The sequence below is a fragment of the Octopus sinensis genome, linkage group LG18, assembly GCF_006345805.1.
Source record: "Octopus sinensis linkage group LG18, ASM634580v1, whole genome shotgun sequence".
In the NCBI taxonomy this organism is placed as follows: Eukaryota; Metazoa; Mollusca; class Cephalopoda; order Octopoda; family Octopodidae; genus Octopus; species Octopus sinensis.
This window is the reverse complement of record NC_043014.1, coordinates 46588475-46614289: the sequence shown is the minus strand read 5'-3', so window position 1 is coordinate 46614289 and position 25815 is coordinate 46588475. Positions and strand designations below refer to the sequence as shown.

Here is a 25815-nt window from a genome sequence, read left to right as displayed (position 1 = left end):
ACATTTCGCCTGGCATGCTAACGATTCTGCCAGCTCGCCGCCCTAACAGAACAACCTACCATCAAACAGGCACGTGGGCTCATGAGACTTGGATTTCTAACAAAGCAGATGATGACTTAACCCTGATGATACGCTGCCATCGTGATTTTTAAGTAAAACTGGGACCCACTTTATTTACCATGTCCGACCCAAAACAATTAAAAACATACATTAGATGCTAGTAAAGGATTTGAACTGAAAACCATGATACTCCAACGTGATGCTATAGCTCATCTTGCAAGCTTATATATTCAGTCATTTCACCACTATGTAATAATGGCTTCAAATTTTCGCACAAGGCCAGCAATTTTGAGGGAGTGGGGTAAGTCGATTACATCAACCCTAGTATCAACAGGTACTTATTTTATTGACCCTGCCGAAAGGATGAGATGCAAAGTCAATGCTGGCAGAACCTGAACCCAGAATGCAAAAACCAATGAAATCCCAGTAAGCATTTTGCCAGCTATACTCTCTTTTACTCTTTTACTTGTTTCAGTCATTTGACTGCGGCCATGCTGGAGCACCGCCTTTAGTCGAGCAAATCGACCCCGGGACTTATTCTTTTGTAAGCCCAGTACTTATTCTATCGGTCTCTTTTTGCCGAACCGCTAAGTAACGGGGACGTAAACACACCAGCATCGGTTGTCAAGCAATGCTGGGAGGACAAACACAGACACACAAACACACACACACATATATATATATACAAATTGAGATAGGGGTTGTGAGTGCAACCCACACACCTGGCTAATACGAGCATAATGAGATACCATATCTGCATGGCTGAAACAGCTGTAAGATATAGTTTATATTTATATTTGTATTTATTTATAATCACTTATACATACTGTACTTATTGTATCATATTACTCATTGATGTGCATTGTTTTGTTCTATACTATTATGTTTGACCTTGATGTTCATATGTAGTGGTTTAATAAATTATGTGATTGGGTATTATCTGGTAGTTGATTATTGATTAAGGTGTATTTCTCCATTTTCTTATTTTGTATATATATATATATATATATATATATATATATATACATATATACGGCAGGCTTCTTTCAGTTTCCGTCTACCAAATCCACTCACAAGGCATTGGTCAGCCCGGGGCTATAGCAGAACACACTCGCCCAAGATGCCACGCAGTGGGACTGAACCCGGAACCATGTGGTTGGTCAGCAAGCTACTTACCACACAGCCACTCCTGCGCCTATACTAAAGATTCTTTAAAAAAAAGAAAAATAAAATCATGAAAAAAGCAGTTACCTTGTAAACGAGACATCAAGATCCATGTCCATATGTTTGGCCTCCATGAGGTCACGAATGAGCTTCTTCTGACTTGGTGGACTTATCCCCCACACAGACGTTGATTCGCCGTTGATAGTGATTATTGTAATATCTTCTGGGTCATAGCTGGTTAGAAAACTGCTGGCTCTCTGTTTCGGAAGTATGTACGTATTTATAGATGTGATTATTATAATATGTAAGGAGTTAGTATGAATGTAAGACAGAGAGAAGAGAGACGGCAGAAAGCAAAATAGGGATACTTTGAATGGAAAAAAGGGAGAGATTCTGAATATTAGCATAAATCTTGAAACTAAAACATCTTACTAGCAATACTCTTTATTCTTTTACTTGTTTCAGTCATTTGACTGCGGCCATGCTGGAGCAACACTTTTAGTCGAGCAAATCGACCCCAGGACTTATTCTTTGTAAGCCGAGTACTTATTCTATCGGTCTCTTTTGCCGAACTGCTAAGTTGCGGGGACGTAAACACACCAGCATCGGTTGTCAAGCGATGTTGGGGGACCAACACAGATATACAGACATATGAATATATATAAATATATATATATATATATTGGAGTGACGATTTCAAGAGGACGATTGGGATCACGTGGATGAGAAAGGCGCGATCCAGAGAGGAGTGGACAACGTGCTGTGACCAGCGGTGTCAAATGGACGCCTGACGGACTGGTCGGTCAAAGTGATATATATATATATATATATATATATATATATATATATATATATATAATATATATATATATGTATCAAATGAAATAAAATGAAAAACAGGACGACATCCTTTGTGTCCTGTTTTTCATTCTATTTCCTTTGATACATATATCCTCTCACCTATGCTACTAGGTGCTTACATTTATCAAGCATTCACTCTGAATTTATTGTACCTACCTAATATATACATATATACGACGGGCTTCTGTCAGTTTCCGTCTACCAAATCCACTCACAAGGCTTTGGTCGGCCCGAGGCTATAGTAGAAGACACTTGCCCAAGGTACCACGCAGTGGGACTGAACCCAGAACCATGTGGTTGGTAAGCAAGTTACTTACCACACAGTCACTCCTAATAATAATGATGATTTCAAATTTTGTCACAAGGGTAGCAATTTTGGGGGAGGGGACGAGTTGATTACATTGACCCCACTCTTCAACTGGTAATTATTTTATTGACTCCGAAAGAATGAAAGGCGGTCAACCTCGGCGGAATGTGAGCCCAGAATGGAGCAACAAGTGAAATACCACTAAGCGTTTCATCCAGTGTGCTAACGGCGCTGCCAGCTCGCCACCTTAAATAATTACAATAACAATCCTTTCAACTAAAGGCACAAAGCCTGAAATTTGGTACTGGTACTTATTTTATCGACCCCGGAAGGATGAAAGACAAAGTCAACCTCAGCGGAATTTGAACTCAGGACATAGCGACGGGTGAAAAAACACTAAGCATTTCATCCAGCGTGCTAACGATTCTGCCAACTCACTCCCTTATAATAATAACAATAAAAATAATAACAATAATAATAATAATATCCCTGTGATCACAATATAGCGGCGAAAGAATTTGACAAGATTAGTAAATATAAAGACCTGCTATAGAAATTGAAAAAATGTGGTACCTCAAGGCGACTACAGTACCAGTGATTGTAGGATCTCTAGGAATGATAAAAAAAAGGTACTGAAACCTATTTGAAAATGATTCCAGGCTTACCATCCCTACAAGAAGTGCAAAAAATCGTGTTAACTGGAACGGCTCATGTACTGAGAAGAGCACTATTGCTGTGAAAATAACATCCATCCATGAATTTATTTATTTGCGCGTGTAATCTGGGAATGCATACAATGCCCTTCTCTGCCCTAGGTGTATGAAAAACACTCGGCGAGAAAAGGAAGAAAATTTGAAGAAAGAAGGAAAAAACATAATAATAATAATAATTAGAATAATAATAATAATTAGAATGGTAAAGAGCAATTGTGAATTAAAAAGCTGTATTAAGGACAAAATGGTCAGACATTGACTTACAGGACTCGTATCATAGTATTTGTGTAGAAGCTTGTATTGTGATTCATCTAATGGGAAAATGTCTGCTTGCTGTGCTGTCATTTTGAACAGGGGCTGGAAAAAAAAAAACAAAAAAAAAAGCAAGAAAAGTAAACATCCTGACTTAGATTGTGCATTTTTACTGTTTCATGCAGTATGTCCCCTGCCCAATTCAAGATCACAGCATACATGTACACTGCAACATAATTTCCACGGGCCATACGTCCCCTGCCCAATTCAAGATCACAGCATACATGTACACTGCAACATAATTTCCACGGGCCATACGTCCCCTGCCCAATTCAAGATCACAGCATACATGTACACTGCAACATAATTTCCACGGGCCATACGTCCCCTGCCCAATTCAAGATCACAGCATACATGTACACTGCAACATAATTTCTTTTCCTCAACAGGCCCTGCCCTATTTAACATTGTCCCAAAAGAGATCAAAGAGGAAAAGGATCCCATCAACTTTAAACGAAGTCTGGATAGATTCCTTCAAGGAATACCAGATAAGCCACCCTTAATTGGATACAACTCACCCAACAAAAACTCACTTCTTGAATGGACCATAAACAAAACTTGACTTAAACAGGATTTAGATAATCCTATCAGGTGGTGCTATTAAGTTAGACATGGCCTGGACCAATCTTTGGTCGAAACATATCTAAGTTTATACTCTTATATTTCACATTTTACATTCCCACATTTATATACGACACCCCTGCTTTTCAGCATCTGTCAAAATACTCCTATAAAACCTACAGTATTTCCATATAGTATACCAGTCCTTCATATGTGAAGTGATAACATTTATTTCATCAACTAATAAGTTTGTGAAGAGGAGGCGCACAAGCTCCATACTTCTTTGAAATTTAATATCATTAACCATTGATATTAATTTAACATCCAGTTCTACACTGCAGATTGTGGAGGCACATGGCCTAGTGGTTAGAGCAGCGGACTCGCGGTCGAGGGATCGCGGGTTCGAATCTCAGCCCGGGCGATATGTGTGTTTATGAGTGAAACACCTAAGCTCCACGCGGCTCCGGCAGAAGGTAATGGCGAACTTCTCTGACTCTTTCGCCACATCTTTCTCCCACTTTTTCCTCCTGCATCTTGCAGCTCACCTGCGACGGACCGGCGTCCAGTCCAGATGGGGAACCTATACGCCAAAGAAACCGGGAAACCGGCCCTTATGAGCCAGGCATGGGTCGAGAAGGAACACTGCAGATTAATTAAATCTAACTGTTTAGCACATTCAAACCGGCCATATCCGGCCAAAATATTCTCCCCTGTTTTATGGTCAAACTGGCCAGATCTGGCCTCTCACACCAACCCTACAATGTCATTCTGAAAATTAACAGTTACTTCATCAAAATCTCTAAGCTACATGAAAATCCATGATTAATTCAAAAAAATGTGAATAAAAAAGCATTACATTTGAAAAAGTAATGTGAATGCTAAAGGATCTTTAAAAAAATGCTAAATGTCAGAAAAGAATTAGATTTAAAATTTCTTAAAAATTATTTCTCTATTATATATTTAACCCATTCGTTACTGTATTTATTTTGAGATGCTCTGTGTTTCTTTCAATTTATTTCAATTATAACAAAGAATTTAGTAAAATAACTTAGTTATCATTCAGCTTGTGTTAGGGACATAAATTGTGACTAAGGTTTGGTGGAAGATTTTAATTCAAAACTTATGTAAACAAGACATTTGTACAACAGAGCCAGAAGTGGTTTCAGCAGGGTTGGTGTTAAAAGGGTTAAGAATTATTTCTCTGTTATATATTTTAACCCATTCGTTACCGTATTTATTTTGAGATGCTCTGTTTCTTTCAATTTATTTTAATTATAACAAAGAATTTAGTAAAATAACTTAGTTATCATTCAGCTTGTGTTAGGGACATAAATTGTGACTAAGGTTTGGTAGAAGATTTCTGTTCAAAACTTATGAAAACAAGACATTTGCACTACAGAGCCAGAGCTGGTTTTGGCCGAGTTAGTAACAAAATGGTTAACGCTATTAATTATACTTAGCCATGATAATTTAAAGAGAAAAGGCCTAAGAGGCATTGAAAGGAAGAGTACACTTACTTGATAACCACCCAGGGAAATCCTGACAGTACATGTTTTGGGTGGATTGACTTCATAAACAGTGTTAGCAAAGGAAAATAGCACCAAGGGGAACCAAATGATGAAAATGATTAATAGTAGCAGCAGACCTCCTACTCCATATTTGATAGTTGACTTTCTCTTAAGGGCTCGAGGGGTAGGGTACGTCTGTAAGATAACAAGCATTGTGATATAAAGCAATTATTTCAAAGGGTCTGACAACAAAAGTAACAAACATTTCAAAGTTAATCATCATCATCATCATCATCGTTTAACATCCGCTTTCCATGCCAGCATGGGTTGGACAGTTTGACTGAGGACTGGCGAACCAGATGGCTGCACCAGGCTCCAATCTTGGTCTGGCAGAGTTTCTACAGCTGGATGCCCTTCCTAATGCCAACCACTCCGAGAGTGTAGTGGGTGCTTTTATGTGGCACCGGCACGGGGGCCAGTCAGGCGGTACTGGCAACGACCTTGCTCGAATCTTTTTATACATGCCAACAGCACAGGTGCCAGTAAGGCGACGCTGGTAAAGATCACACTTGAATGGTGCCTTTTACATGCCACCGGCACGGAAGCCAGTTACCCGCTCCGGCAATGATCCTGCTCGGATGGTGCTCTTAGCACCCTACTAGCACGGGACACAAGTGCCATTAAGGCGACGCTGGTAAAGATCACACTGGTAAAGATCAAAAGGCGGCAAGCTGGCAGAAACGTTAGCACGCCGGGCGAAATGCTTAGCAGTATTTCGTCTGCGTTACGTTGTGAGTTCAAATTCCGCCGAGGTCGACTTTGCCTTTCATCCTTTCAGGGTCGATGAATTAAGTACCAGTTATGCACTGGGGTCGATGTAATCGACTTAATACCTATGTCTGTCCTTGTTTGTCCCCTCTATGTTTAGAGCCTTGTGGGTAATAAAGAAATAGGTAAAGATCACACTTGAATGGTGCCTTTAATGTGTCACTGGCACGGAAGCCAGTTAGCCGCTCTGTCAACGCTCACACTCGTATGGTGCTCTTCGCACCCCACTAGCACGGGTGCCAGTCATCGAATTTCACTTTGATTTTGATTTCACTTGCCTCAACAGGTCTTTGCGACTTCTTATAATTGCTAGTACAACAATATCAACAACTCCAAGTTATAGCAATCAACATCAATCATAACAACAGCTACAAAAGTGAGGTAATGTTAAAGATTATCATATTCCTGAACTGAACCACTTGTTTCTGTCCCATTATCACACTTTAGCCTAGCAGCACCTGGCACAAAGCCACCACTCTCAGTACTACACCCCAAACTATGTTAAAGGAGTTACCTGGTGACCTCACTTATTGGCATCCTTTTGTCTCGGGAGACAATGGAGTTGCGCATAAACTAATCCAGTCTGGTTTTACATTTCATGTCCTCTCCAATTTTGCGCAGGCCTGGGCTAGATGTAAGAAAATCCTGGGTAGCCCAATCATCAGGATTCCTCTCTCGACCTTGCTGACGTAGTCCAAAGGAGTGCTGAGCATTATGTTTGGCACCAGCTTGGTTGCAGGAGCTGCCGGAAGAGTGTCCAGTCGAACACTAAACCGCCTACGGGGCTCCACTCCAGATTTCTTTGAAGGTTGTCTCCTTTCTATAACCCTGGATAAGGGCCCATACCAGGTACTGTCAGCCAGAGTCAGCTGAGCCCGGGACTCGTGTCAGGCAGAGTCATCACTCCATGAAGTAGTGAAGAAAATCACTACCCACTACCTACTAGTGCCATGAAAAAAGCACACAGTATACTCTGTATAGTGGTTGATGTTAGAAAGGGCACCCAACTGTAGAAACCATACCAAAGCGGACAATAGAGCTCAACACAGTCATGTCAGCATGGAATATGGATGTTAAATGATGCTGATGATGATGAAGATGAAGATGATGATGAATCAATTTTAAAAAATAAAAGAAACCTGACAGTGATTTTAACACATAAAAATTAGATTTTAAAATAAATCGTAATAGGCGCAGGAGTGGCTGTGTGGTAAGTAGCTTGCTTCCCAACCACATGGTTCCGGGTTCAGTTCCACTGCGTGGCATCTTGGGCAAGTGTCTTCTGCTATAGCCCCCGGGCCGACCAATGCCTTGTGAGTGGATTTGGTAGACGGAAACTGAAAGAAGCCCGTCGTATATATATGTGTATATGTATATGTGTGTGTGTGTGTGTGTGTGTGTGTGTGTGTGTGTTTGTCCCCCTAGCATTGCTTGACAACCGATGCTGGTGTGTTTATGTTCCCGTCACTTAGCGGTTCGGCAAAAGAGACCGATAGAATAAGTACTGGGGCTTACAAAGAATAAGTCCCGGGGTCGAGTTGCTCGACTAAAGGCGCTGCTCCAGCATGGCCGCAGTCAACTGACTGAAACAAGTAAAAGAGTAAAAAGAGTAAGAGTAATAATAATGGTAAACACGTTCGGCAAAAGAGACCGATAGAATAAGTACTGGGGCTTACAAAGAATAAGTCCCGGGGTCGAGTTGCTCGACTAAGGCGCTGCTCCAGCATGGCCCCAGTCAACTGACTGAAACAAGTAAAAGAGTAAAAAGAGTAAGAGTAATAATAATGGTAAACACGGTTCGGCAAAAGAGACCGATAGAATAAGTACTGGGGCTTACAAAGAATAAGTCCCGGGGTCGAGTTGCTCGACTAAAGGCGCTGCTCCAGCATGGCCCCAGTCAACTGACTGAAACAAGTAAAAGAGTAAAAAGAGTAAGAGTAATAATAATGGTAAACACGGTTCGGCAAAAGAGACCGATAGAATAAGTACTGGGGCTTACAAAGAATAAGTCCCGGGGTCGAGTTGCTCGACTAAAGGCGCTGCTCCAGCATGGCCCCAGTCAACTGACTGAAACAAGTAAAAGAGTAAAAAGAGTAAGAGTAATAATAATGGTAAACACAGTTCGGCAAAAGAGACCGATAGAATAAGTACTGGGGCTTACAAAGAATAAGTCCCGGGGTCGAGTTGCTCGACTAAAGGCGCTGCTCCAGCATGGCCGCAGTCAACTGACTGAAACAAGTAAAAGAGTGAAAAGAGTAAGAGTAATAATAATGGTAAACATGTACAAGACGAAAACTTACAGCTTCGGCATGCCGCCAGCACTTCAGAACAAATATATTGGCATAGATATCTTCCATCTGTAGCCAACTGCCCAGCGCCAAGGTGGTGTCTGTCCACATCCAGTCCATGAGAGCACGAAGTTCCAGAAGGAATGGAATGACGAGAAACCTGAAACAAAGAACAGAGTTGGTGGAGGCGACAAGAAAATGGACAGTGAATCTGATAGTTCTTTTACAACACTTTTACCGCATCAGAATTGGTGAGATGTCTCCTATTTTTTTTTTATGCTGAAACAACTGTTTTCTTTTATTATCACTAACCATCCCTCTCCATGTTGAATATAGCTGTTAGTCACACGGCCACTTCTTAGAATAGGTAACGTTCCTTCCTCCAGCAGTAGAAAGGACAAGCTAAAAACTACTGGAAATTCTAGCAAATTCTTAGTCTAAATGTTTCCTGAATTGTATTTTCTTATTTCTTTATTGCCCACAAGGGGCTAAACATAGAGGGGACAAACAAGGACAGACATAGGTATTAAGTCCATTACATCGACCCCCCCCCCCCCCAGTACGTAACTGGTACTTAATTTATCGACCCCGAAAGGATGAAAGGCAAAGTTGACCTCGGCGGAATTTGAACACAGAACGTAACGGCAGACGAAATACCTATTTCTTTACTACCCACAAGGGGCTAAACACAGAGGGGACAAACAAGGACAGACAAAGGGATTAAGTCGATTACATCGACCCCAGTATGGAACTGGTACTTAATTTATCGACCCCGAAAGGATGAAAGGCAAAGTCGACCTCGGCAGAATTTGAACTCAGAATATAGCAGCAGAGGAAATACCTATTTCTTTACTACCCACAAGGGGCTAAACACAGAGGGGACAAACAAGGACAGACAAAGAGATTAAGTCCATTACATCGACCCCCAGGACGGAACTGGTACTTAATTTATCGACCCTGAAAGGATGAAAGGCAAAGTTGACCTCGGCGGAATTTGAACTCAGAACGTAACGGCAGACGAAATACCTGTAAGCATTTCGTCCAGCGTGCTAACGTTTCTGCCAGCTCGCCGCCTTATTTTCTGCAATCCAAGTGTCTCAGTTCAATTTCTGTATAACGTACAAGATATCAAGGGTAGTAAACAGTAAGAAAGAGTAATCTCCCTTGTTACTGATTTGAAGAAATTTATCGTCAGTTTTAGGGTCAGCCCTGATAGAGTTGCCCAACGATTGAAAACATTCCAACCGTGGTCATCCTGTTTAGGCGTATCAAGAACTACATTAGTCAACGTGTCCTTTCCTTTTCAACTTTTGAAGATAGTAGAGTGTGATTTGGCTGTTGTAGTCAAGTAATTTGAACTTCACAATAATCTTAGAACTAGGCATTGAATGAAATTTCAGTTATGCAACCTGTGAGCGCCTTGTTAGCTTGACATATGAATGTCGCATATTTTGAGGAATTACCAGCTTTTATTGAGAAAGTATACATAGGTGCATGGCTCAGTGGTTAGAGCGTCGAGCTTACGATCGTGAGGTTGTGAGTTCGAAGCCCAGACCAGGCTGCATGTTGTGTTCTTGAGCAAAACATTTTATTTCACGTTGCTCCAGTCCACTCTCAGCAGGTAAAAATGAGTAATTCTGCAATTGACTGGCGTCCTATCCAGGGGAGAAATACATACGTGAGAGAAACAAGAAAACTGGCCCAGCCCTATGCTCCCAATGTGGACTAACCACCCTACAATTTATTTCATATCCCCTAATTAGTGCTACAAATGAGTTAACGGCAAAGACAGAGACGCCTCTAAAGCAGCAATTATTAGCTAGCTATAAACAGATATTATATGTAAGACAGTCCAATGTTGAAAATAGCTGAAGTTGCTCATATCTTTCAAAGAGACTGAAGACACAACTCGAATATATATCTTCCCTAGATGATGTATTCTCCACTCTAAAAATCAAACAGGGCCAACCATTTGTCAACAAATGTCTCTGATTAGAAAGTATCAAACAGTCAGTTATGTAACAGTCTAATGAGTTCGTTATATGTGTTCCTTTGTCCTTGTTAGTGTTGTAGTGATGCTACAGTGGAAGTTTCAGCGTGCATGCGCAGAATTGGATTACTTCCGGTTGGCCACCAGAAGTATGCGCATGCGCAGGAACTGCAACCTGAAAGCGTGACCACTGAATCGGTCTTTCTGGCAGAGCAGCGCTAGCGGTCGGACATGGCTCGACTTCTCTCAACGAACACCGTATCTTCTTGGCTCACACAAGTAAACATTTGTAAACAGTCCTGTGGACTCGGCTGCCGGTTTCCTCACAGGAAATACATATGTATATGTTTTACCTGAGAACCACAGAATAAACTACTATTGTTGTTATTGAAGACAGCCTGACTTTGATTCCGTTTCTTCAACTTGTATGTGACAAGATCAGATTGGACACCCCTCCAGTGTTCCTGAACTCTCATCCTTTTACAATTGGTGACCCCGACGTGAGTGTCATGAGTGATCCTGAAACTCTGGTCTAAATATGGGAGCAAATATTTTCTAGATGGTAAACCGCAGAATTATACACAGAATGGCACCTTACGGTTCAGATACGGTTCAGATATGTAAGGCGGTGAGCTGGCAGAAACGTTGGCACGCCGGACGAAATGCGTAGCCATATTTCGTCTGTCGTTACGTTCTGAGTTCAAATTCCGCTGAGGTCGACTTTGCCTTTCATCCTTTCGGGGTCGATAAATTAAGTACCAGTTATGCACTGGGGTCGATGTAATCGACTTAATCTCCTTGTCTGTCCTCTCTGTGTTTAGCCCATTGTGGGTAATAAAGAAATAGGTTCAGATATGTCAACACCAAATATTCGGTCTATGTTAAATTAAAGGTCGAGGCAAGATGACAAGATGTTGCAGAAATGAATGGAGGAAAGTTCTGAAAGCGCTTACCCTTTAAACAGGAACAAGTTGAGGTATGAATAATTTTTGGTAAGGAAGTTTCCAAGAATCCTGGTTGGATAACCTGAACGAATTTGATGTGCAGACAGAGCAAAATAGATGCATTTCACAAAGTACCACAACATTGCTGGAATGTTTTTGATAAACATTCTGAAAAGAGAATAAATCAAAACAAGAAGAACAACAACATTAGACCATATCCGACGGAAATTGCGTAGAAAGAGGGAAGAATGTAAAAATATAGGAAGACAATAAGGGGAAACATGAAATAGAAAAGGGCTAGAGATTAAAAGATATAGGGTTCTGTGTTTATCCTTGCTTATGGTCTTGCAGGTTGGGTAAGGACTGAAAGAGTACTGTCACAAATACAAGCACCTGAAAAGGGGTTCCTCTAAAGCGTAAGAGTCATGATATACATGTGTGCATGCATATGGAGGGGGAGATATCAGGTGTAGCGTTGGCGAATTTTAGGAAGCATGGAGGTTGTGAAGGATGCAATGTCTTGGCAACCAACTACGGATGCAGGCAGTTTGTTCCCTGCTTCAGCAACTCTGAGTATGAAAAAATGTTTCTGAAAGTCATGGGAGCCGTGCTTTTTTTCTGACTTTTGTAGGCATGCCCACGTGAGTTAGACACATGGAGCTCAAAAAGATGCTGAAGGTGGTTGTTGGTGTGATGGTTAATAGTTTTGTGGGTGTTTACTAAGTCAGTTGCCACACGTCGGAGCTTCAATGTATCTATGTTCAGGGAAGCAAGGCGTTCAGAGTATGGTAGGTGCCTGATGGAGGGTATTTTCTTGGTTGCACATCTCTGAAAAATTTCCAGGAGGTCAATGTCCGAGCAAGATAAGGGTTCCAGACTGGTGATGCAAATTCCAAGTGTGGCCACACCATAGCCATATACAGCCTTAAATAGATAGCTGGAGAGTGGCTGACAAAGGTCTTGCTGAGTGATGCCAAGACACCTTCGGCCTTCTTGACAATTTTAGGGACATGCTTTGTCCAGCGCCAGTCGCTGCTGACAATAATACCCTGATTATGTTCACAAGAAGAATTCTTGATATTAGTGTTGTGGACACTAATATAGAGTATGCGGACACTGGGTTTTTCCTCCCAGAATGCATGGTAGCACACTTGTCCACAGCCAGCTTGAGTTGCCAGACCATGATCCATTGTTGCATTGTGTCCAGATCTACAGTGCTCAGGTTCTGTCCTTTTTATCTCAAAGTACAGCTTGATCTCGTCTGCACATTTCAGCACTGTGGCATTCTTGAAGTTGGTATTTATGTCGTTAATGTATGCAACAAACAAACAGAGGCCAAGAACAGATCTCTGCAGTACACCAGATGACATCTCACAGGGTGAAGAATGCTGTCCTAGAACCAGGACAATCTCTTTTCAGCTGAGAACAAAGGACTCCAACCAGTTAAAAAGATCATCTCTCACACCCATTGCAGAGAGTCATCATGACCATTGCAGAGAGTCATCATGACCATTGCAGAGAGTCATCATGACCATTGCAGAGAGTCATCATGACCATTGCAGAGAGTCATCATGACCATTGCAGAGAGTCATCATGACCATTGCAGAGAGTCATCATGACCATTGCAGAGAGTCATCACGACCATTGCAGAGAGTCATCACAACCATTGCAGAGAGTCATCACAACCATTGCAGAGTCATCATAACCATTGCAGAGAGTCACCATAACCATTGCAGAGAGTCATCATAACCATTGCAGAGAGTCATCATAACCATTGCAGAGTCATCATAACCATTGCAGAGAGTCATCATAACCATTGCAGAGAGTCATCATAACCATTGCAGAGAGTCATCATAACCATTGCAGAGAGTCATCACAACCATTGCAGAGTCATCACAACCATTGCAGAGAGTCATCATAACCATTGCAGAGTCATCATAACCATTGCATAGAGTCATCACGACCATTGCAGAGTCATCATGACCATTGCAGAGAGTCATCATGACCATTGCAGAGAGTCATCATGACCATTGCAGAGAGTCATCATGACCATTGCAGAGAGTCATCATGACCATTGCAGAGAGTCATCATGACCATTGCAGAGAGTCATCATGACCATTGCAGAGAGTCATCATGACCATTGCAGAGAGTCATCATGACCATTGCAGAGAGTCATCACAACCATTGCAGAGAGTCAGCACAACCATTGCAGAGAGTCATCATAACCATTGCAGAGAGTCATCACAACCATTGCAGAGAGTCATCACAACCATTGCAGAGAGTCAGCACAACCATTGCAGAGAGTCATCATAACCATTGCAGAGAGTCATCACAACCATTGCAGAGAGTCATCACAACCATTGCAGAGAGTCATCACAACCATTGCAGAGTCATCATAACCATTGCAGAGAGTCATCATAACCATTGCAGAGAGTCATCATAACCATTGCAGAGTCATCATAACTATTGCAGAGAGTCATCATAACCATTGCAGAGTCATCATAACCATTGCAGAGTCATCATAACCATTGCAGAGAGTCATCATAACCATTGCAGAGAGTCATCACAACCATTGCAGAGAGTCATCATAACCATTGCAGAGTCATCATAACCATTGCAGAGAGTCATCATAACCATTGCATAGAGTCATCACGACCATTGCAGAGTCATCACGACCATTGCAGAGAGTCATCATAACCATTGCAGAGAGTCATCATGACCATTGCAGAGAGTCATCATGACCATTGCAGAGAGTCATCATGACCATTGCAGAGAGTCATCATGACCATTGCAGAGAGTCATCATGACCATTGCAGAGAGTCATCATGACCATTGCAGAGAGTCATCATGACCATTGCAGAGAGTCATCATGACCATTGCAGAGAGTCATCATAACCATTGCAGAGAGTCATCATGACCATTGCAGAGAGTCATCATAACCATTGCAGAGAGTCATCATAACCATTGCAGAGTCATCATGACCATTGCAGAGAGTCATCATAACCATTGCAGAGAGTCATCACAACCATTGCAGAGAGTCATCATAACCATTGCAGAGAGTCATCATAACCAACAGAGTTTTCAGTTACTCCCAGTGACCTTCCCAGGAACAGAAGGTGAAGAAGATGGAGTACTGGAGAGTGTAAAAATAGAGAAAAGAGATGATAAAGGTAAATGTGGAATTGAAAAGAACAATAGAAAGAAAGAATGAAGTCGGCTCACCTGTTTGTAATTGCTGGTAGGATGAAGAAGAGCCAGATATGGACAATGATGACAAGGGCAACTTGGAAAATAAATTTCCCATGGACACACTTACGAAGGAACAGAGCACGGTCAATGATGATGAACATAAATTGGACAACCAGCATCACAAGAAATGGGATTGGAACCTGAAGAGAGAGAGAGAGAGAAATTTGAGTTTTGTTAGTAACTGCTCGATTTTCAAATTACTTGATTGGAGGATACAGAGAAATTGTAATAAAGTAAGAAGAATAACAGTCTATCTAATGAGATATGGGCCTCGTGTCTTTAACCCTTTTGTTACTAACCCGGCCAAAACCGGCTCTGGCTCTGTGTAAAATGTCTTGTTTTCATAAGTTTTGAATTAAAATCTTCCACCAAGCCTTAGACACAATTTACGTTCCTAACACTAGATTAATGATAATTAAGTTATTTTACTCAATTCTTTGTTATATTTAAAATAGTTGAAAGAAACACAGAACATCTCAAAATAAATACAGTAATGAAAGGGTTAACAGTAAAAACCTGGGGTTACTTCACTGCATCCATGGATTCAGTTATCAAAATAAATTGAGAGAGAGATAGAGGAAGAGAAAGACATAACATAAGGTTAATTGAACACTTACTCGGTTTTCTTCAAGATATGTTGTAACACTTCCTTCACCAGATTGCTGCCAAATTAAAAGAATACCAATATCAGCCGTTATAATAAAACAATAATTCAATAAAATATGGCTTTCAATAGCAAAAAAATTTAATTCTATATTCCTGAGATGAAAAATTTATATACTCTCTTTTACTCTTTTACTTGTTTCAGTCATTTGACTGCGGCCATGCTGGAGCACCGCCTTTAGTCGAGCAAATCGACCCCGGGACTTATTCTTTGTAAGTCCGGTACTTATTCTATCGGTCTCTTTTGCCAAACCGCTAAGTGACGGGGACGTAAACACACCAGCATCGGTTGTCAGGCAATGCTAGGGGGACAAACACAGACACACATACATATATATATATATACATATATACGACAGGCTTCTTTCAGTTTCCGTCTACCAAATCCACTCGCAAGGCATTGGTCGGCCCAGGGCTATAGCAGAAGACACTTGCCCAAGATGCCATGCAGTGGGACTGAACCCGGAACCATGTAGTTGATTAGCAAGCTACTTACCACACAGCCACTCCTGCGCTTATATGATGTATACTGTTTGTATATTTCTGTATTGCCCACAAGGGGCCAAACAAGGACAGACAAAGGTATTAAGTCGATTACATCGACCCCAGTGCGTAACTGGTACTTAATTTATCGACCCCGAAAGGATGAAAGGTAAAGTCGACCTCGGTGGAATTTGAACTCAGAACATAACGGCAGACAAAATACGGTTACACATTTCGCCTGGTGTGCTAACGTTTCTGCCAGCTCACTGCCTTATTATGTATACTGTTTATATTAGTTGGACTGATGTCCTTATTTTCGTTGCTGCTTTCACTACATTTCGGTTATTGTACGCCCTGACCTTTTCCAAGTGTCTTGTATTGAGCTTGGTTGCTGTAGTGGAATTTGGAACCGATACAAGAGCCAAATGCAACACAAGACATTTGAAGAAGATAGAAGCATTCACAACAGCTAAAACATAATAATAATAATAATAATGAAATTATTGTATACAGTGCTCAGGTGCACCACAACTTGTCAGAAAGTGCGTATAAAGCATATGCAGTAATGTACAAATGTCTGGAAAGCGAACCGTGTATGAGTCAGATACATGCTTGCGTGTGTATGGAGGGGAGAAATCAGGTGTAGTGTTGGCGAATCTCAGGAAGCATGGAAGTTTTGAAGGATGCAGTGCTCCGACAACTAACAACTGATGCCGGCAGTTTGTTCCATACTCCAGCAACTCTTAGCGTGAAAAAATGTTTCCGAAAGTCATGGGAGCTGTGCTGTTTTCTGACTTTGTAAACATGTCCACGGGTGTTAGACGCGTGGAGTTTGAAAAGGTGCTCAGAGTTGTTGTTAGTAAGATGGTTAATAATTTTATGGGTGTCTGCCAAGTCACCTGCCAGACGCGGGAGTTTCTAGTATTTGTGTTCTATTTAACAATGGTGTGTTATACGCTCAGTCTACAAAGAATTCTAATTACACAGAATAATCTCCCTTGCAACAAGCACAGTTACCTCTCTTGGAAATATTCACCATGGCAACGTAGCATTCACCGTTTGCTTTCTTAGCATCAGGCGCCGTAAATATTGGCATAACTTCGGTATAGGTACCGGAAGTACCGGATACAATTCAAGAAAGTGTTTTTTTTTCTATATATGGGGGGAGGGGGGGAGAAAGGGTTTCTGTTATCTTCAGAAATGTAAACAGAGCCACTTCCCGTACCTCTACCGAAGGATCGCCCAAAATTGTCTGATATCATTGCTGAGATAGCCACAGTTGTCACCAAAAACCTTGCTAGACTCTAGTTTTAGTTTTAACTAATTTTAATAAACTTCAAGTCAGTCATTAATTAGCCCATTTTAATCAACTGTATTTCGTAACCAGATCTGAGACAATGTGTACACACTACAAATTATTATCATCCATAATAAAGGCAATGATGGTACTAAATGGAGTACTACTTAAGAAGAGTGGTCCCGGTGCGCGCACTCGCGTATTCACACATCCGCGCTAGCTAGTCGTGACTAGTCGATCCTTACTTTGTGTTTTTGTTTTATTTACTTTCGCCGAAAATCGCCGGAGATCGACGGAGGTCGCCGGAAATCGCCGGAGATCGCCGAAATTAGTTTGTGTAAAAAAAATTATTCATTTTGTGTTTTATTTACTTTGCTAGGTAATCGTAGGATCGACTAGTCACGACTAGCTAACGCGGATGCGCGAGTACGCGAATGCACGCACTGGGACCACTCTTCTTAAGTAGTACCTAGTGGTGATGATGGTGGGTCATCTTCCATACATCTCTGACGGTCTGGAGAAAGGCATGAACATCACCATTTTAGCCTTTATCTTTTAGCATTTCCTTTACTTGTTTCAGTTATTTGACTGTGGCCCTGCTGGGGCACCACCTTGAAATTTTAGTTGAATATATTGACCCCAGTACTTATTTTTTAAAAGCCTGATACTTACTCTATCGATCCCTTTTGCTGAACTGCTAAGTGACGGGGACATAAACACACCAGCACCGGTTGTCAAGCAGTGATGGGGAACAAACACAGACACGATGATACACATACATAAATATATATATATATAAAGTTAATCCAAACAAGAAAACACAGAAAAACACACAGCAACGTGAGGACGTGGAACAATTAAAGTATTATTTGACGCTCAGGAAAGAAGGGAAGAAGGAGGGTTTAACGTTTCGAAAGGAGCTCTTCGTCGGAAACAAAGGAGAAGGAAAGATCCAGAGAAGGGAAGACAGAGGGAAAAAATATTTTTGCTGGCGGTGCTCAAGAGATCACATGTTGAAAGAACAGAAGTTGAGAGGTAGACGAATCATGATTTTTAAAAACAAGAGAGTTTCAAAGACAAGGAATGTGTGTGGGTGCGTGTGTGTGTGTGTGTGTGTGTGTGCAAGGATGACAAGTGTGTTTGTGCGTGCGTGCGTGTGTGTGTATGTATGTATGGTGAATAACAGGCATGGCAAGCCAGCTGTCATAAAGGAGTGGCACTTTTTTGTATCCAGCGAGCTCAAAACCAGGTCGAAAAAAAAGGGGTATATGTGTGTGCGTATATATATATATATATATATATATATTTATAATTAACGCCAAGCTAATAAGGCAGTCGCCTTGGGGAAGCTGCTGACCTCCCCTGTATGAAGGTTATAATGGACACAAGTTTGTGTGTCACATAGCTAGCTAGAGGCGATGGCCTCTTGGAGCTAATCAACAGCAGCATTCGTCCTATTTATCTGGACTGCCATATTAGCTTGGCGATAATTATTAATATCCAGTGCAGCTGCCATAGTCTCCTTTAGAGAGAATTAGAAATAATGATATTTATATATATATTTTTTTTTTCTATTTCTATTTTGATTGACCACGCTATCAGATGTTGCTACACATTGCTGGTCACAATGTGCTTCGCATTGTTTTAGCCTTCGAATGACGCCACCCCGGTGGCTAAGCGAGCAGACCAACAGAAGAAAGAGTGAGAGAAAGTTGTGGCGAAAGAGTACAGCAGGGATCACTACCATCCCCTGCCAAAGCCTCGTGGAGCTGTTAGGTGTTTTCGCTCAATAAACACTCACAACGCCCGGTCTGGGAATCGAAACTGTGATCCTCCAACCGCGAGTCCACTGCCCAAACCACTGGGCCATTGTGCCTCCACATATATATATATATATATATATATATATATATACAATGGGCTTCTTTCCATTTCCATCAGCCAAATCCACTCACAAGGTTTTGGTCAGCCCGAGGCTATAGAAGAAAGCACTTGTTCAAGATGCCATGCAGTGGGACTGAACCCAGAAACATGTGGTTGGGAAGCAAGCTTCTTACCACACAGCCACGCTTGCTTGACAAATTTTTTTTTTTTTTAAATTTAAACCTTTAATTCTGTATATCTTGAACAGAAAAGATCAATGAGTAAAGAGATTTGGCAAAAAAAAATAATTTCAAAAGGAAACGGAGAAGGTAACAACAAACATTTGGAAAACTGAGCTCTGATAGAGAGAAAAAATGGTATTACTTACGACAGGTCCGAAGGCCCAATATCCAAAGACAACAATGAGGAAGGCCAAAAAGTCACAGACAAACATTGGTGCATATACATCGACAACTGCATTGTAGGCGGAGTTGGTCATTTGGCGATAGAAATTCTGGAATGGTTTCATAACTGATACGAACCTGCAACAGATAAACAAACAATATTTACATCATGTAATTATACGTTATACACATTGATGTATTGTAAGTACATAAGAGAGAGAGAGGTAAAAAACAGAGATGTTACAGATGTATACAAAGGAAAGAATTTTATTCACTTGGCAACATGATCAAAAGAGATCTTTTTTCGGTTTAAACAGCAGTTTTTAACATAATTTCTAGGTAACTAAAAAATTTTAAACTTCGTATACTGGTAGAATGTGTTTATAAAACATCTTTTTCTCTTGGCTTTTTGAGAAAATTCTATAGTTTGTAAGATATTTGGTTTTCTTTTTTTTCTTAAATTTCTGCAATTTCAACCAATCAATGACGTCTATTGAGGTAAAAAAACATTCTGTGCCGTATGAATATGTCCCTCGTTTAAGAAACAGATTGTATTTATTTACATTTCTGAAGAAAAAAAGATACCCTTCCCCCCACACCTAACCCTAAAACAGATTGAAATGCAATAGATCGATACTAGGGTCATAATTATGGGTAACATCTCATAGGACACTGCTAGAAAAACTGCCATTCAAACCGAAAAGATCCATCAAAAGTTCAAAACATACTGCTGGCTTTGTTTTGCTGTAGAAACTCTGCCAGATCAAGATTGGAGCCTGGTGCAGCCATCTGGTTCGCCAGACCTCATTCAAAATCGTCCGAACCATGCTAGCATGGAAAGCGGACGTTAAACGATGATGATGATGGTGATGGTGATGGTGATGATGGTGGTGATGGTGGTGGTGGTGAGGGTGATGGTGGTGATGGGGTGGTGGTGGTGGTGATGGTGTTGATGGTGGTGGTGATGGTGTTGATGGTGGTGGTGATGGTGGTGGTGGTGATGGTGGTGATGGTGGTGATGATGATGATGGTGATGATGGTGGTGATGATGATGATGATATGAAAATATGAGATATATTGTTCGAGTGAAACATGATCTTTGCAAGTAACATTGCTGGTTATTCATATCAAAGGGGAGTAACTCCAAATAAGAACTGAGACTGGATGCCAGCTTCTTCTCCATCTTGCTTGGAACTTCTCCAATGCTGATAACATGGTAAAACGTCCCAGTCTACATTCACACATACGCATAAGACGCAAAATCAGTCAGTTCTCTCTCAGCTGCTGTGTAATGCAAGATTACACAGGCTGTGACAACATATTCATTGAATGATGGGTGTGTGATGGTGATGGTGAGATGAGGCAAGGTGGAGATAATAAAGAAAATTATTCGGGTGGGGATGAAACTGGATACGCAGAAGGAACAGGAAATGAGATGTGACATCCAGGTTGTGAAAACAACAGCAATAAATTAATGTTAATTGGATCCACTTCAGTTTATTTATCACAGAATCAACACAACACCACATAAGAGATATTAAGAGGTATATATATAGGAAAGAAAAAAAGGGATCTAGTGCCACTATTAATTTATACACATAAGGGGTTGTAGATTCAGCTAGTGACTTACCAAGGACTTCACTGAGAAAAATATAGAAAACACAATAAAGAACCTAATGAAGGGGGCAAAAGTGTCAGGGTATAAAAAGGGGTTCTGTGTCAGTCAAACAAAACTCTTATAAAAAGCTACCAAAACCGAAAATCCTTAATATACAGACATGGACAGACAGAGACAGATGGGTAGATAATGTTAAAAATATCCCACACAAGTCAGGAGGCATGGAAAAATAATAAAAGAAGATGTTATTCCCTTTACATTGCAGACAATTAATTTCAAAGTATATCGTTACAATCAAAAGATTTCAAAATAAATTATTACATATTCCAACGTATCTTTACGTATATCCAAAATGAATCACTGCACTTCAAAATTACGTGTTCCAAGGTACATTTTTACATTTAAATAATTTCAAAATTTATTATTAAACACTCCAAAGCATATAATTACAAAAGTACATAAATAAATATTACAAAGGACATAATTACAAACTGGTTTCACATCTTACAAGAGATATTCATTGCAGTGTGTGTCATTACACTCATACATTGCAATGAATATCCTGTCAAATTATCCAACCCATGCCTGTATGGAACATGGACATTAAGTGATGACGATGATTATGTATATGTATCACCTGTACCAACCAGATAATCATATGTTGTACACTGCTGATCACAATGCGCTTCCAATTCGTTCTTGATTAAGCCCTTCTTTTCCATCTTGGCTTAAATTTTTTAACTGAATTGTCTCCTCATCAGAGTAAAGGCATTCTGAGTGGCCTTTTCTGATCTCTTGAATATCTCAAGGGCAGCAAGCTGGCAGAAACATTAGTGTGCCAGGTGAAATGCTTAGCGGTATTTCATCTGTCTTTACGTTCTGAGTTCAAATTCCGCCAAGGTCAACTTTGCCTTTCATCCTTTCAGGGTCAATGAATTAAGTACCAGTTGCGTACTGAGGTTGATCTAATTGACTGGCCCCCTCCCACAAAATTTCGGGCCTTGTGACTAGAGTAGAAAAGAATATCTCACAGCAATTGCACAGGTCAACCCATTGTCTGTGAACTTTGTCACAAGTCCAGCAGGGAGGAACTTGTGTTTCTAGTATTCTGTGATCACATTGTTCACTTCGTTCCATTCTTGCATTACTTCATTTCAGATTTTTCTCAGTGATATTCCTGGCATAAATCTTTCCAAAGCTCTTTGCATCACAGCTGATCAATGTTCTTCCCTCTCTGTAGCAGCCTACATCTCATTTGTATAAATGAGCTCAAGTAGGACTGTCCCTTTGAAGAGACCACCAGGTAGGGTCTTGTCCAGCTTTACTCTCAACACAACTTTCATTGAGGTTAATGCCATCTGTCCTGCTTTTGTTCTTTGAGAGATTTCAGTATCTGGATCTTTTCGGTTTGACCGGCAGTTTTTAACATAATTTCTAGGTAACTAAAAAATTTTAAACTTCGTATACTGGTAGAATGTGTTTATAAAACATCTTTTTCTCTTGGCTTTATTGAGAAAATTCTATAGTTTGTAAGATATTTGTTGTTTTTATTTCTTCAATTTCTGCAATTTCAACCAATCAATGACGTGTATTGAGGTAAAAAAACATTCTGTGGCTGTATGAATATGTCCCTCGTTTAAGAAACAGATTGGGTTTATTTACATTTCTGAAGAAAAAAAAGATACCCTTCCCCCCACCCCTAACTAACCCTAACCCTAAAACAGATTGAAATGCAATAGATCGATGCTAGGGTCATAATTATGGGTGACAATTTTATATGACACCGCTAGAAAAAACTGCCGTTCAAACCAAAAGGATCCAAAGGTTGCCTGTGTCTTAGTGTATATTCATTGTGTATCCCAAGTAGATGTACTCCTTTACATCCTCAATTTCACTGCCATCAAATTTGTACTTCAACATAGATTAGAGGCGGGTGGACTCCATTTAAAGTGGCAGTTACTATCACTACACAGCACATAAATATATCCTTGTCTTGAACTGTAAGTTAATGAAAACCTCATATTAATGATTAACGATTAGTGATTGGGACTGAAGTGGCCACAATAAATATCAGTTTGGAGGAGGGGAAATATTAATGAAGAAATGAGGAATGGAAGATGATGCTCAGGTTTGTGAAAATAACGGTAATGGAATGATATGAAAACGATCTAACTTAGGATGAATTGCATTACAAATTATACTTGTCTTAAGAATTATGTTTAACAAAATCTGTGAAGCTATTCTTTATGTATCTATCAGCTCTCTCACGCAAGATCTATGTCTAGCTAACTCGAAGGACACAAAACTGGATTGTAGGTTTCATGTATTGAGCTTTAACCCTTTAGTGTTCAGATTACTCTGTTAATTGTAATACTTTTTCACTCAAATTGTTTTAAATTAATCAAGCATTATCTTATAGCTTTGAAGTTTCAATGATGTGATTGCTTATTTTTAGAATGTCAATGTAGGTTAGGTGCGAGAGGCTAGATTTGGCTAGTTTGAATATAAAACATGTAGAATATCTGGGCCAGATATGGCCGGTTTAAATACTAAAGGGTTAAACAATGGGAGCATTTTACAAACCAGAATCAACTTGCCACATCAGTGGGGCCATGATGCAAATCTTTCAGCCCAAAGTAAATCACTTAGAGTTATCTCAAAAGGAAATCCAAGAAGACGTGAAATTTAAAATAGTGAAGATTCACCTCAAAATGTTGAGTTCCTCAGGGGAGATGACAAGGGAGCAAGATGAATGACACTACGCTGTACTTGAGGAGACCCATCCATCGCAGCAACAACGATTTTCCTGTCAAGCCTTCCTCCAGCATCTCATTTTCTAACAGTGATTTCCCGGACGAGCCCAAAGAGTTAGGCCAATGCCAGTGCCGCCTTGACTGGCCTCCGTGCTGGTGGCACGTAAAAAGCACCATCCGATCGTCGCCGTTGCCAGCCTCGCCTGGCCCCCGTGCAGGTGGCATGTAAAAATCACCATCCGATCGTGGCCGTTGCCAGCCTCGCCTGGCACCTGTGCAGGTGGCATGTAAAAAGCACCATCCGATCGTGGCCGTTGCCAGCCTCGCCTGGCACCTGTGCAGGTGGCACGTAAAAAGCACCCACTACACTCACGGAGTGGTTGGCGTTAGGAAGGGCATCCAGCTGTAGAAACACTGCCAGATCAGACTGGAGCCTGGTGCAGCCTTCTGGCTTTCCAGATCCCCGGTCGAACCGTCCAACCCATGCTAGCATGGAAAACAGACGCTAAACGAACAACAATCCATCCATCAATCTTCTAAATACAGTACTACTCATTCAAGCGTTATAAATGATACTATTTAAGGCAATGAGCTGGCAGAATCGTTAGCGCGCCGGACAAAATGCTTACCGGTATTTTGTCTGTCTTTACGTTCTGAGTTCAAATTCTGCCGAGGTCGACTTTGCCTTTCATCCTTTCGGGGTCGAAGTACCAGTTGCGCACTGGGGTCGATATGATCGACTTAATCCATTTGTCTGTCCTTGTTTGTCCCCTCTGTGTGTATCCCCTTGTGGGCAGTAAAGAAATAGGTATTTCATCTGCCGTTATGTTCTGAGTTCAAATTCTGCCAAGGTCGACTTTGCCTTTCATCCTTTCGGGGTCGATTAAATAAGTACCAGTTGCGCACTGGGGTCGATATGATCGACTTAATCCATTTGTCTGTCCTTGTTTGTCCCCTCTGTGTGTATCCCCTTGTGGGCAGTAAAGAAATAGGTATTTCATCTGCCGTTATGTTCTGAGTTCAAATTCTGCCAAGGTCGACTTTGCCTTTCATCATTTCGGGGTCGATTAAATAAGTACCAGTTACGCACTGGCGTCAATATAATCGACTTAATCCGTTTGTCTGTCCTTGTTTGTCCTCTCAGTGTTTAGCTCCTTGTGGGCAGTAAAGAAATAGATACTATTTACCCAATACTCTACTACAAATCACATTGTATCCCCCACTGCTGTCCCTTATCACCTCCTCCTCCTTCTCCTCCCTGACCCACTCCTATTTCATTTCTTTCACTTCCCCTCCTTCAAACTGATATTTATTGTTGTTGTTTGTTCCTTCTCAAGCCATGCCTGGCTCATAAGGGCCGGTTTCCCTGTTTCCTTGGCATATAGGCTCCCCACCTGGACGGGACGCTGGTCCGTCGCAGGTGAGCTGCTAGACGCAGGAGGAAAGAGTGAGAGAATGTTGTGGCGAAAGAGTCAGCAGAAGTTTCGCCATTACCTTCTGCCGGAGCCGCATGGAGCTTAGGTGTTTCGCTCATAAACACACACATCGTCCGGTCTGAGATTCGAACCCGCGATCCCTCGATCGTGAGTCCGCTGCTCTAACCACTAGGCCATGTGCCTCCACTGATATTTATTGTGTCCACTTCAATCACTAATCATTTGTCACACACTTTTCACTCTAGTACACTTACCTACCCACCCATCTTTTCTGTTCCTCTATCCCTAATCCTTCTCTTGTATTCATCTCAAACCTTATTCTCTCTCTTTCCAGATGGGGAAGCCATGCTTTCGTCTCTCTAGCAAGACACACCTGTTCCTGCCCCTCTATCATATTTTTATGTCCCTCAATACTACACCCCACTCATTTGAACACAGGATTTTGTCTTGCAAGTACTTGATGACCTCATTAATGCTAGTGCCACGTAAAAAGCACCCAGTACATTCTATGAA

The 25815-nt window shown here is 41.0% G+C and overlaps 1 protein-coding gene across 2 annotated transcripts in view; it reads right to left on the bottom strand.

Annotated features, from left to right (window-relative positions):
* The window catches only part of LOC115221801 (piezo-type mechanosensitive ion channel component 1), a 273364-nt gene that overhangs the window by 29588 nt on the left and 217961 nt on the right, over positions 1-25815 (bottom strand). For both annotated transcript variants that reach the window (XM_036510979.1, XM_029792033.2), the window contains 8 exons: positions 19480-19633; positions 15403-15447; positions 14759-14925; positions 11546-11704; positions 8615-8762; positions 5496-5681; positions 3370-3462; positions 1312-1481 (listed from right to left, as the gene is read on the bottom strand). In XM_036510979.1, coding sequence (XP_036366872.1) covers positions 1312-1481; positions 3370-3462; positions 5496-5681; positions 8615-8762; positions 11546-11704; positions 14759-14925; positions 15403-15447; positions 19480-19633 — 1122 coding nt within the window. The remainder of the gene's footprint in view (positions 1-1311; positions 1482-3369; positions 3463-5495; positions 5682-8614; positions 8763-11545; positions 11705-14758; positions 14926-15402; positions 15448-19479; positions 19634-25815) is intronic.